Consider the following 17,974-nt stretch of genomic DNA (forward strand, 5'->3'; position numbering starts at 1 on the left):
TGACAAAAATGACAAAAATGACAAAAATTACAAAAATTACAAAAATTACAAAAATGACAAAAATGACAAAAATGACAAAAATGATAAAAATGACAAAAATGACAAAAATGACAAAAATGACAAAAATGACAAAAATGACAAAAATGACAAAAATGACAAAAATGACAAAAATGACAAAAATGACAAAAATGACAAAAATGACAAAAATGACAAAAATGACAAAAATGACAAAAATGACAAAAATGACAAAAATGACAAAAATGACAAAAATGACAAAAATGACAAAAATGACAAAAATGACAAAAATGACAAAAATGACAAAAATGACAAAAATGACAAAAATGACAAAAATGACAAAACTGACAAAAATGACAAAAATGACATAGCTAACAAACATGACAAAAATTACAAAAATGACAAAAATTACAAAAATAACAAAAAAATTACAAAAATGACAAATTAAGTACAAATTACAAACGTATATCTTGGGGCTTCGATCCCGCATTTTGATAAGTAAATACTTCGATTTTTTATTTTTCAAGAAGCTCGATTTTTACCTGATTTTTGTCGTTTTTTAGAAACGTAAAGTGAGTTGAAAGTTTTTTTCGGTGTTTGAAAAATTGCACATCAGCGCGCGTTCGGCGTTTGAAATATTTCATTTCAAAAATGGAAATCATAACAATTCGTCGTTTTTCTCGATCGTGTTTAAACTTGGCTGAATTGTGTGCTGTTTCGCGAGAGATTGGAATATATTTTGGTTTTATGGTAGCTTTATGGAATTATAAATGTGCGTCCTGTGTCCTGGAAGGCAGTTCAAGTGTTCTTACGTTTTAGCAAAGGAAATCAACGCTTGAGCACATCTGTATTCGAATGAGTGTTCCGTTTAAAGTTCCTGCCAATCCGAGGACTGCATCCCGCTACAATGGACCTGTTCCATCAACCACGACCAAGTCTGGCGTGTCCAGGTTTGAAAACCCACATCAACGTAGAACATTTCCACCGGATATCCGCGATACAAAACAGGATGTGGTACCTCCTGAGAAAACGGCCACCCGCAGCCTAATGGATATGGACGATACTTTGTTGGGCGGGGTGGACTTCAACGAGATAGAGCAGCATGCCCATTCCCGGTCCAAGAGTAGACGCCTTATTAATCCGGCAGATGGCCAGAAGTCTGTTTTATCAGGTGAGTATTCCGCAAATTTGTTCGATTTTTAATCTTGTATCAAAATATACATATTCTCCTTTCCAGAAGAACATTTACAACCACACAATTGTTACGAGTCCCCGAAACGGAAAGTAGCCAGACAGAATGAACCGGAGAACAGATTCCAAATGCAATCACCAAAGTTGACTTTCACCCAGCAGCTGCTTAGACGAAGCAGTCAAAAGCCGTCCGCACCTATCATGGTTTCAAGGGAACCAACAACAGTTGATCCTTTCGGTTGGGATTCGCAAATATTCTCGCTCTCGGAGATCCAACAACTGGAAACTAGAGATTTCCCAGAAGGGACTGCTTCTAAACAGCATTCTAATGTTAATGTATTCAATATGGATCAAGACAATGCCAAAGAACCGGAACCGGACGATGACGCCTTCCCGTGCTATCAGCTATCCAACGACGAAGATTTCCTCAACTGTAGTCAGCTTTTGCTGGACGAAGCAGATCGATTGGGAAGCAAACATGTCACTCGATTCGAAACGACTCTGAAAAGTGGGGACTCCTCTTTTTCGATCGTTCAGAACAATGTCATCGGTTCCCAGTACATTCGGATGGAACGAAGCATGTTGGAGGAAAATGCGGCCAATCTGGTCGACGATCAACTGGACAGTCAGTTGATTCGGGAATTCGATTGCCCCAGCCAGCATCGGCGGGAAATTGACAATGTGTTTGACCAATTCGAGCGAACCCTTACGGATGTTAGCAACATTCAACAGGACGCTGTCGAGAATCGAAACGGGGAAATGGTTCCCTCTCAAGTTGTCGCGAATATCGATTGGGAAGAGGATGTTACGATAGCTGGGCCAAAGCTGTCGGCAAGTTCCAATCGTTCAATGCTGAAAACAATTTTCAATAAAAAAGCGGAAGAAGCCCGAAAGGCAGCCATCGAACGGCCTGTGGAATCACCCAAAAGAGTAGCGCGTAAATCTGCTCCACTTGTTTCGTCTTATTTCAAAGACAAAGGACCGTTTTTCGGATTGCCCTTGCAAATCAAACAGCTGTTGACGGAATATCGAGGAATAACTGAAATGTATGGTAAGTTTATTTTAATCTGGATCTTAATTGAAAATCTTGATTTTAGTTTTAATGTCTATTTCGATCATTTTAGGCTGGCAGAAAGAGTGCCTCGGACTTCCAGCCATCGTCGAACGGAACAATCTGATCTACGCGCTTCCAACCAGCGGAGGCAAAACTCTGGTTGCCGAAATCATCATGTTCCGGGAAGTATTGCTGCGGTCCCGGAATGCCATGTTTATCGTTCCGTACGTTTCGCTAGCCCAGGAAAAACTTGCCGCACTGTCCCCATTTGCCGTCACGATGGGCTTCCTCGTCGAGGAATACAGTGGCGGAAAGGGGGTCATTCCGCCTAGGAAGCGTCGCAAAAAGAATTCCATTTTTGTGTGTACGATTGAGAAGGCTTTGGTGCTGCTGGACAGTTTGATCGAAGCTGATCGGGCCAACGAAATCGGGCTAGTGGTGATCGACGAGCTGCACATGATCGGAGGTGATCGACGGGGTGTCAATTTGGAAATTCTCATCACCAAGATTCAAGCCATCCAAGCGGGTATTCAGATAGTGGGGATGAGTGCGACCATTGGAAATCTGGACGAAATTGCTAAGTTCATGACGGCAGACATCTACTGTCGAGATTTCAGACCGGTTGAACTAAAAGAGTACGTCAAGTGTGGCACTGATCTGTTGGAGATAAACAATGGTGCAAGGAAACTAGAAGACGCCTTTCGAAGTAAGCAAACGCTGGACTTTGGCTACTCGGAGGCACAACGACGCATAGATCCAGATCATTTGATAGGACTTGTGGTTGAGGTTGTGCCGAGTGGATCGTGCTTGATATTTTGTCCCACCAAGCGGCAGTGCGAGCAGCTGTGTGCCCTTCTGACGGAGCATCTGCCCCGGGAGCTGACGTTGCATCGAGCCGCCGAGAAGGAAGAGCTGGTAAGTTTAGATAATTTTTTGTAATTACATATGCTGTTGAACAATTTTAATCACATATCAACTACACATTCATAAAGCATATCTTTAGTAAAAATATCTTTATTTTTTAAATCAAAACTCACATCTGTGATAATGTAATGAAAAAACACTAAAATTGAAAAAAAAACTAACAAAATCTACTGAAATAAAAAAATTAACAAAGATTGCCGCAAAACGCATAAACTGCCAAATCATCAAATCATGTCATTTTTGTCATTTATGCCATTTTTGTTATTTTTGTTATTTTTGTCATTTTATCATTTTTGCTATTTTTGTTATTGACACTTTTGTCATTTTTGGAGTTTTTGCCATTTAGTCATTTTTGTTATTTTTTTTAATTTTTGTAATTTTTATCATTTTTGTCATTTTTGTTTTTTTGTCATTTTTAGTCATTTTTGTCATTTTGGTCATTTTGGTCATTTTTATCATTTTTGTCAAGTTTGCCATTTTTGTCAATTTTTTATTTTGCCATTTTGGTCATTTATGTCAATTTTGTTATTTTTGTCGATATTGTCATTTGTGTCAGGTTTGTCATTTTTGTAATTTCTGTCAGTTTTGTCATTTCTGTTAAGCTTGTCTTTTTTTATCATTTTTGTCATTTTTGCCAATTTATTTTTTTAAAATTTTTGCCATTTTTGTCATAGTTCCTTTTTTTAAATTTTTGTAATTTTTGTCATTTTTATGAATTTGTCATTTTTGTAATTTTTCGTCATTTTTGTAATTTTTTGTCATTTTTGTAATTTTTGGCATTTTTGACACTTTTGTCATTTTGGTCTCTTTTGTCATTTTTGTCATGTTTTCATTTTAGTCATTTTTGTCATTTTTGTAATTGTTGTCATTTTTGTCATTTTTGTCTTTTTTGTCATTTTTGTCATTTTTGTCATTTTTGTCATTTTTGTCATTTTTGTCATTTTTGTCAGTTTTATAATTTTTTTTATTTTTGTAATTTTTGTTATTTTTATCATTTTCGCCTTTTTTTTCATTTTTGTCATTTTTGTCATCATTGTCATTTTTGACATTTTTGACAATTTTGTCATTATTGTCATTTTCGACAATTTTCGACAATTTTGTTATTTTGTCATTTTTAACATTTTTTTCATCCTTGTCATTTTTGTCATTTTTGTCATTTTTGTCATTTTTGTCATTTTTGTCATTTTTGTCATTTTTGTCGTTTTTGTCATTTTTGTCAGTTTTGTCTTTTTTGGCATTTTTGTCATTTTTGTCATTTTATTCATTTTTGTCATTTTTGTCATGTTTGTAATTTTTGTCATTTTTGTAAATTTGTTATTTTTGACATTTTTTTCATTCTTGTCATTTTTGTCATTTTTGTCATTTTTGTCATTTTTGTCATTTTTGTCATTTTTGTCATTTTTGTCATTTTTGTCATTTTTGTCATTTTTGTAATTTCTGTCATTTTTGTCATTTTTGTCATTTTTGTCATTTTTGTCATTTTTGTCATTTTTGTCATTTTTGTCATTTTTGTCATTTTGGTCATTTTTGTCATTTTTGTCATTTTTGTCATTTTTGTCATTTTTGTCATTTTTGTCATTTTTGTCATTTTTGTCATTTTTGTCATTTTTGTCATTTTTGTCATTTTTGTCATTTTTGTCATTTTTGTCATTTTTGTCTTTGTTGTCATTTTTGTCGTTTTTCTTATTTTTGTCATTTTTTGTCTTTCTGCCATTTTTGTCATTTATGTCATTTTGTCAGTTTTGTTATTTTTTCCATTTTTGTATTTTGTTGTTTTTGTTATTTTTGTCATTTTTGTCATATTTATTTTTTTTGTCATTTCTGTCACTTTTGTCATTTTTGTATTTTTTTCATTTTTGTCATTTTTGTCATTTTTGTTATTTCTGTCATTTCTGTCATTTTTGTCATTTTTTGTCATTTTTGTCATTTTTGTCGTTTTTTTAAATTTTTGTTATTTTTTTTTCATTTTGTCAGTTCTGTCATTTTCTCAGTTTTGTTATTTTTTCCATTTTTGTATTTTGTGATTTTTTTATTTTTGTCATTTTTATCATTTTTTGTCATTTTTGTCATTTTTGTCATTTTCGTCATTTTTATCATTTTTGTCATTTTTATCATTTTTGTCATTTTTGTCATTTTTTTTTTTTGTAATTTTTTGTCATTTTTGTCATTTTTGTCATTTTTGTTAATTTTGTCATTTTTGACATTTTTGTCGTTATTCAATTTTTGTTATTTTTGTCATTTTGGATGTTTTTGTAATTTTTTTCGTTTTTGTCATTTTTGTAATTTTTGTCATTTTTGTCATTTTTGACATTTTTGTCGTTTTTTAATTTTGGTTGTTTTTGACATTTGGGTTGTTTTTGTCATTTTTAACGTTTTTGTCATTTTTGACATGTTTGTCATTTTTATCATTTGTGTCATTTTTGTTATTTTTGTCATTTTTGTCATTTTGACATTTTAGATACTTTTGATTCTTTGTCTTTGTTGTCATTTTTCTTATTTTTTGTCATTTTTGGTCTGTCTGCCATTTTTGTCATTTATTTTATTTTGTTAGTTTTGTCATTTTTTCCTTTTTTGTATTTTGCCATTTTTGTCATTTTTGTCAATTTTGTCATTTTTTGTAATTTTTGTCATTTTTGTCATTTTTGCCATTTTAAGTCGTTTTTGCCATTTTAAGTCATTTTTGTCATTTTTTGTCATTTTTGTCGTTTTTGTCAAATTTGTCATTTTTGACAATTTTGTCATTTTTGACAATTTTGTCATTTTTGACATTTTTTTCATTCTTGTAATTTTTGTCATTACGTCATTTTGGTCATTTTTGTCATTTTTTCATTTTTGGCATTTTTGTCATTTTTTTCATTTCTGTCATTTTTGTCATCTTCGACATTTTTGTGATTTTTATCATTCTTGTCATTTTTGTCATTATTGTCATTTTTAACATTTTTGACACTTTTGTCATTATTATCATTTTCGACATTTTCGACAATTTTGTTATTTTGTCATTTTTAACATTTTTGTCATTCTTGTCATTTTTGTCATTTTTGTCATTTTTGTCGTTTTTGCGATTTTTGTCATTTTTGTCATTTTTTGTCAGTTTTGTCATTTTTGACATTTTTGACAATTTTGTCATTTTTGACATTTTTTTCATTCTTGTCATTTTTGTCATTTTGTCATTTTGGCAATTTTTAGTCATTTTTGTCATTTTTGTCATTTTTGTTATTGTTGTCATTTTTGTCATGTTTTTCATTTTTGTCATTTTTGTCTCTTTTGTCATTTTCGCCTTTTTTTTTTCATTTTTGTCATTTTTGTCATCATTGTCATTTTTGACATTTTTGACAATTTTGTCATTATTGTCATTTTCGACAATTATCGACAATTTTGTTATTTTGTCATTTTTAACATTTTTTTCATCCTTGTCATTTTTGTCATTTTTGTCATTTTTGTCATTTTTGTCATTTTTGTCATTTTTGTCATTTTTGTCATTTTTGTCGTTTTTGTCATTTTTGTCAGTTTTGTCTATTTTGTCATTTTTGTCATTTTTGTCATTTTATTCATTTTTGTCATTTTTGTCAAGTTTGTAATTTTTGTCATTTTTGTAAATTTGTTATTTTTGACATTTTTTTCATTCTTGTCATTTTTGTCATTTTTGTCATTTTTGTCATTTTTGTCATTTTTGTAATTTCTGTCATTTTTGTCATTTTTGTCATTTTTGTCATTTTTGTCATTTTTGTCATTTTTGTCATTTTTGTCATTTTTGTCATTTTTGTCATTTTTGTCATTTTTGTCATTTTTGTCATTTTTGTCAATTTTGTCATTTTTGTCATTTTTGTCATTTTTGTCATTTTTGTCATTTTTGTCATTTTTGTCATTTTTGTCATTTTTGTCATTTTTGTCATTTTTGTCATTTTTGTCATTTTTGTCATTTTTGTCATTTTTGTCATTTTTGTCATTTTTGTCATTTTTGTCATTTTTGTCATTTTTGATTTTTGTCTTTGTTGTCATTTGTGTCGTTTTTCTTATTTTTGTCATTTTTTGTCTTTCTGCCATTTTTGTCATTTATGTCATTTTGTCAGTTTTGTTATTTTTTCCATTTTTGTATTTTGTTGTTTTTGTTATTTTTGTCATTTTTGTCATTTTTGTCATATTTATTTTTTTTGTCATTTTTGTCACTTTTGTCATTTTTGTATTTTTTTCATTTTTGTCATTTTTGTCATTTTTGTTATTTCTGTCATTTCTGTCATTTTTGTCATTTTTTGTCATTTTTGTCATTTTTGTCGTTTTTTTTAATTTTTGTTATTTTTTTTTTCATTTTGTCAGTTCTGTCATTTTCTCAGTTTTGTTATTTTTTCCATTTTTGTATTTTGTGATTTTTTTATTTTTGTCATTTTTATCATTTTTTGTCATTTTTGTCATTTTTGTCATTTTCGTCATTTTTATCATTTTTGTCATTTTTATCATTTTTGTCATTTTTGTCATTTTTTTTTTGTAATTTTTTGTCATTTTTGTCATTTTTGTCATTTTTGTTATTTTTGTCATTTTTGACATTTTTGTCGTTATTCAATTTTTGTTATTTTTGTCATTTTTGACATTTTTGTCGTTTTTTAATTTTGGTTGTTTTTGACATTTGGGTTGTTTTTGTCATTTTTAACGTTTTTGTCATTTTTGACATGTTTGTCATTTTTATCATTTGTGTCATTTTTGTTATTTTTGTCATTTTTGTCATTTTGACATTTTAGATACTTTTGATTCTTTGTCTTTGTTGTCATTTTTCTTATTTTTTGTCATTTTTGGTCTGTCTGCCATTTTTGTCATTTATTTTATTTTGTTAGTTTTGTCATTTTTTCCTTTTTTGTATTTTGCCATTTTTGTCAATTTTGTCATTTTTTGTAATTTTTGTCATTTTTGTCATTTTTGTCGTTTTTGTCAATTTTGTCATTTTTGTAATTTTCGTCATTTTTTAATTTTTGTTATTTTTAGTCATTTTGACATTTTTGGCTCTTTGTCTTTCTTGTAATATTTGTCATTTTTATCAAATTTGTCAATTTTGTAATTTTGTAATTTTTTTAATTTTTGGAATTTTTGTAATTTTTGTAATTTTTGTAATTTTTGTAATTTTTTGTTATTTTTGTCATTTTTGTTATTTTTGTCTTTTTTGTCATTTTTGTTATTTTTGATAGTTTTGTCATTTTTGTCATTTTTGTCATTTTTGTCATTTTTGTCATTTTTGTTATTTTTGTCATTTTTGTCATTGTTGTCATTTTTTAAATTTTGTCTTTTTTGTCATTTTTGTTATTTTTGTTATTTTGTCATTTTTGTTATTTTGTCATTTTTGTTTTTTTTGTCATTTTTGTCATGTTCGTAATTTTTTAATTTTTGTTATTTTAAGTCACTTTGACATTTTTGACACTTTGGTCTTTGTTGTAATATTTGTCATTTTTATCAAATTTGTCAATTTTGTAATTTTGTAATTTTGAAATTTTTTTGTTATTTTCGTCATTTTTGTCATTTTTATCAATTTTATCAATTTTGCAATTTTTGTAATTTTTTGTTATCTTTGTCATTTTTTTATTTTGTTATTTTCGTAATTTTCGTTATTTCTGTAATTTTTGTCATTTCTGTCTTTTTTGTCATTTTTGTGAGTTTTGTCGTTTTTATCATTTTTGCCATTTTTGCCATTTTTGCCATTTTTGCCATTTTTGGCATTTTGGTCTTTTTTGTCATTTTTGTCATTTTTGTTATTTTTGTCATTTTTGTCATTTTTGTCATTTTTGTCATGTTTGTCATTTTTGTCATGTGGTCATTTTTGTCATTTTTGTCATTTAAGTTAGTTTTGTTAATTTTTTAAATTTTTTGTCATGTTTGTCTTTTTTGTCATTTTTGTCATTTTGGCCTCTTTTATCATTTTTATCATTTTTTTCAAGTTTTAAAAAAGCGACCAAAAAATATATATTCATACTTATAATTGACCAGTTAATGAACCAATAATGACTAGAAAGAGAACAAATTTCAAATCGAAAATTCAAAACCATAATGTTTATCTGTATAAAAATTATATAAAATTTTGAATATGAAAAGAAAAACATTTCAAAAGTCAGGATCGAAAAAAAGTTTTTTTTTTTGAAAAAAACATGAGTGTTTTTCTGATAAATTTGTAAGATTACTGCTGTAAAAAATCTTCATACCGAAATATTGTTTATGTAGGCGTAAACAGTAATTAATTTCTTACACTTCGTCTAATTTCTCAATCAAACAGATCAAATCGCTTCAGGCGGACGGATCCCTTGCGCCGCTTCTTCCGCCCGCCTTCCAGCTGGGAATCGCCTACCACCATTCGGGCCTCACATTCGACGAGCGCAAACTGATCGAGGACGGCTTCCGCACCGGAATCCTGTCCTGTATCATCTGCACTTCCACTTTGGCAGCCGGAGTGAACCTTCCCGCCAAACGGGTTATCATCCGTTCACCGTTCATAGCCAGTAACTTCCTGTCGCTCAGTCGCTACAAACAGATGGTTGGCCGGGCAGGTCGAGCTGGATTTGGCGATGAAACAGGCGGAGATAGCATTTTGATCTGCGCTCCCAAGGATATTAGGGCCGTTTGTGACTTGCTGTGCTCTCCGATGGATGAGGCCAACTCATCGCTCCATGTGGACGATTTTATTAGTTTAAAAAATCTCATTCTAAGCTCGGTGGGACTGGGAATCTGTGCCACCAGGAATGATATACAGAAATTTGTGCGGAGGACTCTGTTGGCCATTCAAGCGGGACGTTTGGGAGTGAACTTTGCCAGAGCTACTGATCAGGCAATTCAAACGCTGTACCGCGAAAATGCCATCAAAGCAAGGAATGATGGTTGTACGCGAAATCCGGCCAATATGACTATTCGAATCGATGGCTCGGATGATAGCCAACTGGAGCTGGAAGGAACTCAAACAGACACTTTGAATGTTATCCCTGGGGCAAAGGGTTCTTCTCAGGAAGGTAGGGTGGTAAAAATGTTGAAGAAAACCTCCCGATTGGAAGTGAACCGACTGGGGAAAGCGGCCATCCGTGCAGGATTTCACATGGAAAAGGCAATCCGATTTTATGACGAATTAAAACGGGTTGGCGAACGGCTTAACGTTTTGGACGAACTACATCTGCTCTACATTGTGGTTTTAGAGGACGGTGGAGAAGTTCGACCCACAGATTCAGATTACGTTCTCTTTGTGAGTATCTAAAAAAAAATCCTCGTTTAAACATTTGTAAGAATTATCCTTAAATTTTAGTTCGATAAAATTTCCAACGAGGACACGCTGATCGCCAAAAGGTTTCATATCGGTGATTTTACGATCTCCAAAATTCTGAGTCGTCGTACGGTACCGGCGGACATTCAACCTACTATTCGACGGTTCTACCGGGTGCTGATGGTGTACGACTTGTGGAATCTACGGGCCCCACAGCAGGTGGCCCTAAAGTACAAAGTCGACGCCGGTTCAATCCAGACCCTGATGAGCAACACCGCATCAACGGCTGCCTGTTTGCATCGGATGTGTGAAGAGCTACCGGAACTGTGGGCCTTCCGGCAACTTTTCGCTATTCTGGTCCCCAGGCTGGCTCACTGTTGTACCGCTGAATTGGTTCCGTTGATGGAACTTCCGGCTGTGAAAATTGTAGGTTGCTTTTTATGTAAAAAAATTGACACTTTTCTCAAAGATTTTTCATTATCATTCTAGGGTCGAGCGAGACAACTCTTTCGAGCAGGTTTCACATCGATCACCTCGATTGCCAAAGCGAAATCCCGGGATCTGGTGGAATCGGTTGAGCATATGAACTATCGGACGGCCAATCAGTTGATTCTGAGTGCAAAGGTAAGCACAATTTAAAATGTCGTTTAAATTTAAATCTTCAACGTAATCGAACAAGTGACCGATTGAAGGAAAGGTGCAACATAAACCAGTGTCGCGCGACTTCAAACGTGTTGCGAGGTTTTCAAATTCACAACCAGATGTCACTGTTGTTGCAATCCAACTTCAGTTTTTTTCTCTATTCTTTTTTAAGGCCAAACTGATGGAAGAGATGGAAGCGCTGAAGGATCAAGCCAACGAATATCTTCAAGTGTTAGAGGATCGTTGATATTGGAAATTTCAGGTATGTTGTACATAGATTTTTCATTGTTAATTCATCATTCTTAGTCAATTATTTAAAATTAAAATTATGAAGCATTGCTACGGTGAATTAAAAAAAAACAATATGTAATGGAACTTTCTCAATGCCTTATTTCATAGATTGTTATAGCGTGGTTGTTCATCTTATGTTAACTAATAATGATTAGAAAATTGAGTTGAATAAATTTTAAACAAATTACCTTACAGGGTTTTAGTTTCCGTTGTTTATCACAAACCATTGATATCTCATTGAGTGGAGAACTGAGCTTACCCGTTGTATCTTTTTCGAGTAAGATCATGATAAAATAACAAAAATTACAAGAAAGACAAAAATAACGAAATATAGATAAAAAAAAGACGAAAATGATCAAAAATGATATAAATAACAAAACACAAAAATGGGAAAAAAAATGACAAGAATAACAAAAATGACAAAAAGAATTACAAGACTGACACAAAATGGCAAGAATGACAAACTAAATTACAAAAACGACAGGAATGACAAAAATGATAACAAAAGGCGAAAGCAACAAGAATGACAAAAATAACAAAAATGGCAAAAAAAAACAAGAATAACAAAATGACAATAATTAAGAAAAAGACTGAAATGAAAAAAAGGCTAAAATGACTTATAATTACAAAGATGAAAAAATGACAAGTACGTCATAAAATGTTAAAAATGACAAAAATAATAAAAATTACAAGGAATACCGAAAGGACAAAAAAATTACATAAATGACGAAAATGAAAAAAAAAAAGGAATAATCAAAAATGAGGGAAATAATAAAAAAATGACAGCAATGATAAAATTGTCAAAAATGATAAAAAGGCAAAAATGGCAAGAATGACAAAAAAGGCAAGAATAACAAAAGACAAAAATCACCAGAATAACAAAAATGACAAAAATGCCAAAAAACAAGAATTACAAAAATGACAAAAAATAAAAGTGATAAAAATGACAAAAAATAAAAGTGATAAAAATGACATAAATCAGACCATAACAAGAGTATCAAAAATTACTTAAATGACAATAAAAAAAATTTGACAAATCTGACAGAGCTCGGTTAAAAACTACCGAAAATAGCAAAAGTGACAAAAATGAGAAGATTAACAAGAATTACAAAAACGACAAAATTTTACATAAAACTTGCCAAAAAAGCTAATGACAAAAAAAAACCAAAAAGGAAAAAAAGTTAAAACAATTACACAAATATGACGAAAATATCAACAGTGACAAAAATGAAAAACCAAAAAAAAAAAACAAAAAAAATGCTATAAATTACAAATCTGGAGTTATTAACCCTTTACTGCAAACAAGGCCATACATGTTCTCGATTTTTTTTTTCACAGTTTTTAATATATACTGTTAAAAATGCAATTAGCATTTATTAAACCTAAATAAAATTGAAACAAAAATTTAATTAATATCTTACACTATTTAGCTTATTTGACTTCTCACATCCACGTCACCAATGGTTGCTATTCCGTGATTGATCATGGCCACCAATTTTTCACAGAGGTCAAGGCAGTTGGGGAAAAAAGAGAAAGGGATGAAAGCAAGGCTGGTAAATTTCAGTCAATATCGTTACGACCAACGTCAAGTAGTCAATGCTATCGAAAGAATATCAAAGTCGTCTACCAGGTGAATGACAAAGCTACAATTGTCAGTCAGTCAGCAATGTCAGTATTGAATGACATTTTTGCACTCCACTCGCGTCAAATATACGGTCGTCTTTCTATTTTATTTTCTGGCTGTGTTGGGAGGGAACAGTTGAAAAAAATGTAGTTGTTGGCTGTAAGAAGAAAAAAAGTCATAGCAAGCATGATGTCGTTCATTCAACTTGGTTATGACATTGCAAGCTTATGTCGCTCTGGGGGAGGAAGACTGAATAAAAAAAGAAAAAAAAATTTCAAACGTCAAATTTCTCTCATCAATCTACCGACCAGTGCGAAGGTTCAAAATTTTACTTTCTTATTTAGTAATTTTTAATAAAACTTTTTTCATGCTGAAAAGCACTTGTTTTGCATAAAACAATGATTTAATTGAGTTTTGCTTTGTTCTGGTAAATTCCTGCATGATCAGGCGTATTATGTCGCTCAAATTTCGTCAAAGTTTTGAAGCTGATAAATAAAAATGGCTTGATTAATGGTTGTTCTAAAAATATAGCTAAATCTAAATTTAGCACCTAAACAACTGAGTTACATGACTCACTACACGAAACTGATCATCGTAAGTTAAAATTTGAACGATTACAAATCTTTTCAACAATTGCTGGCTTTTTGCCGAACAGTAAAAAAACGATGCAGAAAACGATGCAGCAAATTTCAGTCTTCCTCCCCCAGATGTCGCTGACCAATATTCAGTATCGCATGACACATGTAGACATGCTAGCAGTATCACCTCCATCGGCCCGCAAATATCGGAGTGCACAATTCCCAGGACCTCATTGGCACGACTCTCCTTCTTCGGAAAAGGTATTATGATCCCTGTTTCTTACCCATACAGCAAGCTTCGCACGATTCAGCTTCTTCATCCGTGAAATGGATTCCGGATGCAAGACCACTTTTCAGCTGCCTCAGGCTGCTTATGTTGAGATGGCCCATCCTCCTTTGCCACGTTTTCTGGTCAGTTGAGGAAATTGCAACGGTTGCCATTTTCTTTCGCTCAGAAAATTGGACCACTTTGGACATCGTGCCCGCCGGTTGTTATACGCCTTCGTTGTGAAACAGAACCACGTGGCCGCGTCTCACAATTTGACTGGCGGATAGCAAATTGCTTGACATTCCTGGGATGAATCTTCTCCATGTACGAATATTGGGGGACAATCCGGTGTACAATTTGCTTCTAGTTTCACTGTTCCAGTCGATACGATGTTCATGTTGGCGTTGTCGGCTGCCTTCACCACGTCGCTGGCTGGTCGCACGTCACCTAGATCCTGGGTGAAATGTTCTGACCCACCAGAGTCAAAATACCAGCTGTCGCCGTTCACTCCGTCGTTGTTGGATAGCAATGTGCATAATGCCGAACTTTTCTTCGCACGATATTCCCTCACGACGTGACCGTACTTGTTGCAAAATTTGCACTTCGGTCTGCTGCTTGCTGGACTGCTGCTCTCCTCGCTTCCTTAACGTGGACGTAATTTTCGGGTTCCAGAAGAAGGATGATTTTAGCACGCGCCTTGTGATCCTTACCCGGATTCACCACTGGTCGGACACCGTCAGCATTTGGTTAGGGCTTCACCACCTCCCAGAGTTCTTCCTTCAGGAACGTTTCAACCGAAAACCTCCACGTTGCCCAGTTGCTTCGCCAAGCCAAACGCTCGATGTAGGCTCGATAAATTCTGGACCGGACCGGTGTTGCTTCCTCCTGCGGTGGCCATTCTTCTAAACTTGCTGGGACCATAACCTCTTAGTATTGACCGAAGAAAGTATAACTACTTGGTTTGATAGTTTACAAAGAATGAAACAATTTTTTGTGCTCCTGTTTTTATACTACTTAAGATCTATTAAACGTTTGCTATTATTTGAACAACACGCCTGCTGCTTCCGACAACAATTCTATTTTTTGTTTCTTCATGTGTTACATTTGTTTTCTTGTATGTTTTCTTTTTAACTTCCTTGGACTTACAAAATTTCCTTAACCTAGTTGAAGGCAGCGAGGTTCGTTCCCCGATCGTCTGATTACAAATCAAACACGCTAGCCATTAGGCTAAACGACCGTCCCTTATCATACTTAGTCATGTCACCCATTTTTCAACCAAAACCCCTTTGTTGGGGTTGTTTTCACCATCACCGTGGGCCGGGCATAAGAAGACAATAAAGAGCCTACTTTAGTCTCTTTAGAAGACATCATCCTGTATAGTTTATAGGTACGGATAGCAAATCAAGGCTTGCTGAACATTAAAAATTTGAAAGTGGAAATTTTGACGAGTGGTTTTTGTTTTTTTCTTCTGTTTAAAGCACGTGGAACCGGTACGAGGTATTTGGATGCAATAATGAGCCTACATTTAGATTGAAAAGTACAACTTGACTAGAACGGTGGTTTTTAAAGTGGTTGATTATCCCTGAAAAAAAAATTCAAGATGGTCCCTACTGCCTGCTAGCCTTTAGCAACCTACGATATTTTTGGAGTTACTCATAAAGAAAGAAAAATTGTTTAAATTCAGAGTTAAAAGTTGAAAGCTGCAATTTCAACGCTTTGATAGCCGTGTAGGAATTTAAACGGGGAATTCGACAATCCAACGTGAATTATCTGGAAAACTTAAAACAAATCTATTGTATTTACAAGAGAGTTTGTTGAATATGACTTTTTTCTTCAAATGTAGATTGTAGAATGAATGTGAAATGTATTCAGTCGAATACCTAACCATCATGATTGCTATGATTTGAACTAATTCGAATATTAGATTACTATGATTGCACGTGGTAACATTTCCTCCTGTTTAATCTTAGAATATAGATTTGATTGAAATATAGAAAGGATTCTTCGTGTTCGTTGAGGCCAATCCCTGGATGCAGGAATAAGAAACTCTGAAGATGAACCACAGTCATCAACAGCGTCATGGAAATCATCATCTTGCGGGGGGCTAGGAGATTCTGCTGCTACATAATTTGGAACAGGGCTGTTGATGGTTTCCTATTCGAACACGTCTACCAGTATAGTGAGAGAACTAGCATATTCGGGGTTCTCTTCAATCGGGGTTTGGCAAGGCTTGAATTGGTACATGAAAGTGGATCAGTTTCCGCCATTGATCCAGTAATACGATGTAAATGCCGTTTCTGATTGATTCGATGGTGGATCCGCGAAGCCACTTCCGCTCGTTGTTTGAGTGATGTTTCGCATACACCTTATCTCCCGGCTTGAACGACTTTGCACTGAGGTTGCACAGAATTTGGTTGCAAATCGATGTAAACTGATTGATGAGAACAGAGTTGAACAGCTGGATGATTCGGAAGCAGGAAATTCGTATATCGGTCGTTGTTTTTACAGGAATCGGATGATATCGGGATGTTTCGGGACTATCAATTAACGGAACAATTTAAATGGACAGAATAAATATTTAACAAACAAAATCCACTCAATTTTCAATGCCACGGTTCGGATAAGCCAGGAAATTCTCTGCTTGGTCAAAAACGGTTAGACACAAAACAAAGGACAACGCGCGTGTGTACTGATGGACGGTTTATTACAATCAATCTCGGTGCGCTATGGGATGCTGCAATGGAGTTTTGATTGTTGGTTCAGGGATCGCGGTGATCTTCAATAAGGATCTCAACCAGATTTTGCGCGAACAGTCGGGGACACCTACGTGTAAACTTCGCAGTAAAAGTCACACCTTTGCCGCATCTTCGAGCTTTGCACCCTCCTGGAGAAACAGGTGTTCACACTTTTGAAACCAGCGATCGACAATTTGTCCGTCCTCTGGATCATAGTGGAATTCCTGTATGTTGCATGCAAAAGATTCTAGAACCAACTCCGGCTTGGTCGTTTCCCGATTGGGAGTTTCTTGATTGTTGAAACTTTTGATTTGGGCCATCATCCGTCGGTTTTGGTTAGAATTTGCTGTGGAAATTTCCTCCATGGACCTTCTAGAAGATTCTTCTTCGTTGGACTTGAACATCTTTTTTAAAATCTCATCGCCAAATATTGTATTCACAAGAGAGTTTGTTGAATATGACTTTCATCTTCAAATGGTGATAACAGAATGAATGTGAAATCTTTTCAGTCGAATACCTAACAATCCTGTTTGCTATGATTTGACCGTATTCGAATACTGGATTTAGGCTATGATTACACGTGGTAGCAAAATCCAAAACATGAAACTTTTTAACTATTAACTCTGAAATTTTTAGTTTTATACAATACAATTTCATTGATCAATTCATAACTTTTGAGTTGATGACGGTCATCAATGGGTGCAATTATATAATCCAATTATGAGAAAACTTAAACCGTTTAGTACTGAGAATTCAAACAAATGATTTCTAAGGATCATTTCTAAGGAGGATATCGATCACTTTTCACGACAATTATTAGGAGAGTTGTGTCAAAGAACAGAAAAACACCTTTTTCATAACATTCTAAAATGGGTGATGATTGAATATACCATTCTACGGTGAGATCATTCATCTTGAAAAGTTGGGTCATCTTCAAAAGGGGTCATTTGCACATGTTTACAAACTTAATGTTCTGGATTTTCATTAGATAACATTTAAAAAACTTTGTTATCATTTGAGGAGAAGAAAAATAAGGCCAAATCTATCAAACTGAAAACGAATCGATAATATGAATTCAGATTTAGATTTCAGATTGAGATATCAAATTTCAGAGTCAGATTTCAAATTCAGTTCCAGATTTCAGATGTTACATTCGGATTTAAGATTAAGATTTTACACACTTTTTGTTTTTTTTTTCGAAAGTTTGCAAATTTCAATGTTTGGCTTGTGAAGAGTAAATGTGAAACAGCCCGAATGAATTTAAGCGAAAAAAATGCGAAAGTCAAATACAAAAAGAGGAACAACTAAGCGATCAGGCGGAAGTGTGAGTGGAGTTTTGTTTAAATGTTCATTTGAAAGAATCATATTGAGCAGAGAAGAATGGACATTTTTTCTCAATAACATTCAATTAGAAGGGGTTTAATTTCGAG

At 33.4% G+C, this 17,974-nt stretch overlaps 1 protein-coding gene across 2 annotated transcripts; it reads left to right on the forward strand.

The window, feature by feature from the left end:
- Positions 1-702: 702 nt before the first annotated feature.
- LOC129745449 (helicase POLQ-like) lies at positions 703-11,526 on the forward strand. Of its 2 annotated transcripts, none has more exons than XM_055738537.1 (7): positions 703-1,186; positions 1,253-2,257; positions 2,331-3,175; positions 9,435-10,388; positions 10,449-10,832; positions 10,896-11,030; positions 11,221-11,526. In XM_055738537.1, exons 1-7 carry the CDS (start codon positions 871-873, stop codon positions 11,293-11,295), a joined length of 3,714 nt encoding a protein of 1,237 aa, XP_055594512.1. In that variant the 5' UTR covers positions 703-870; the 3' UTR covers positions 11,296-11,526. The 2 variants fall into 2 exon arrangements, with proteins under 2 accessions (XP_055594512.1, XP_055594514.1); XM_055738539.1 differs by having other exon boundaries at positions 1,256-2,257.
- Positions 11,527-17,974: the final 6,448 nt, after the last annotated feature.

The sequence above is a fragment of the Uranotaenia lowii genome, chromosome 2 (genome assembly GCF_029784155.1).
Source record: "Uranotaenia lowii strain MFRU-FL chromosome 2, ASM2978415v1, whole genome shotgun sequence".
Taxonomy (NCBI): domain Eukaryota; kingdom Metazoa; phylum Arthropoda; class Insecta; order Diptera; family Culicidae; genus Uranotaenia; species Uranotaenia lowii.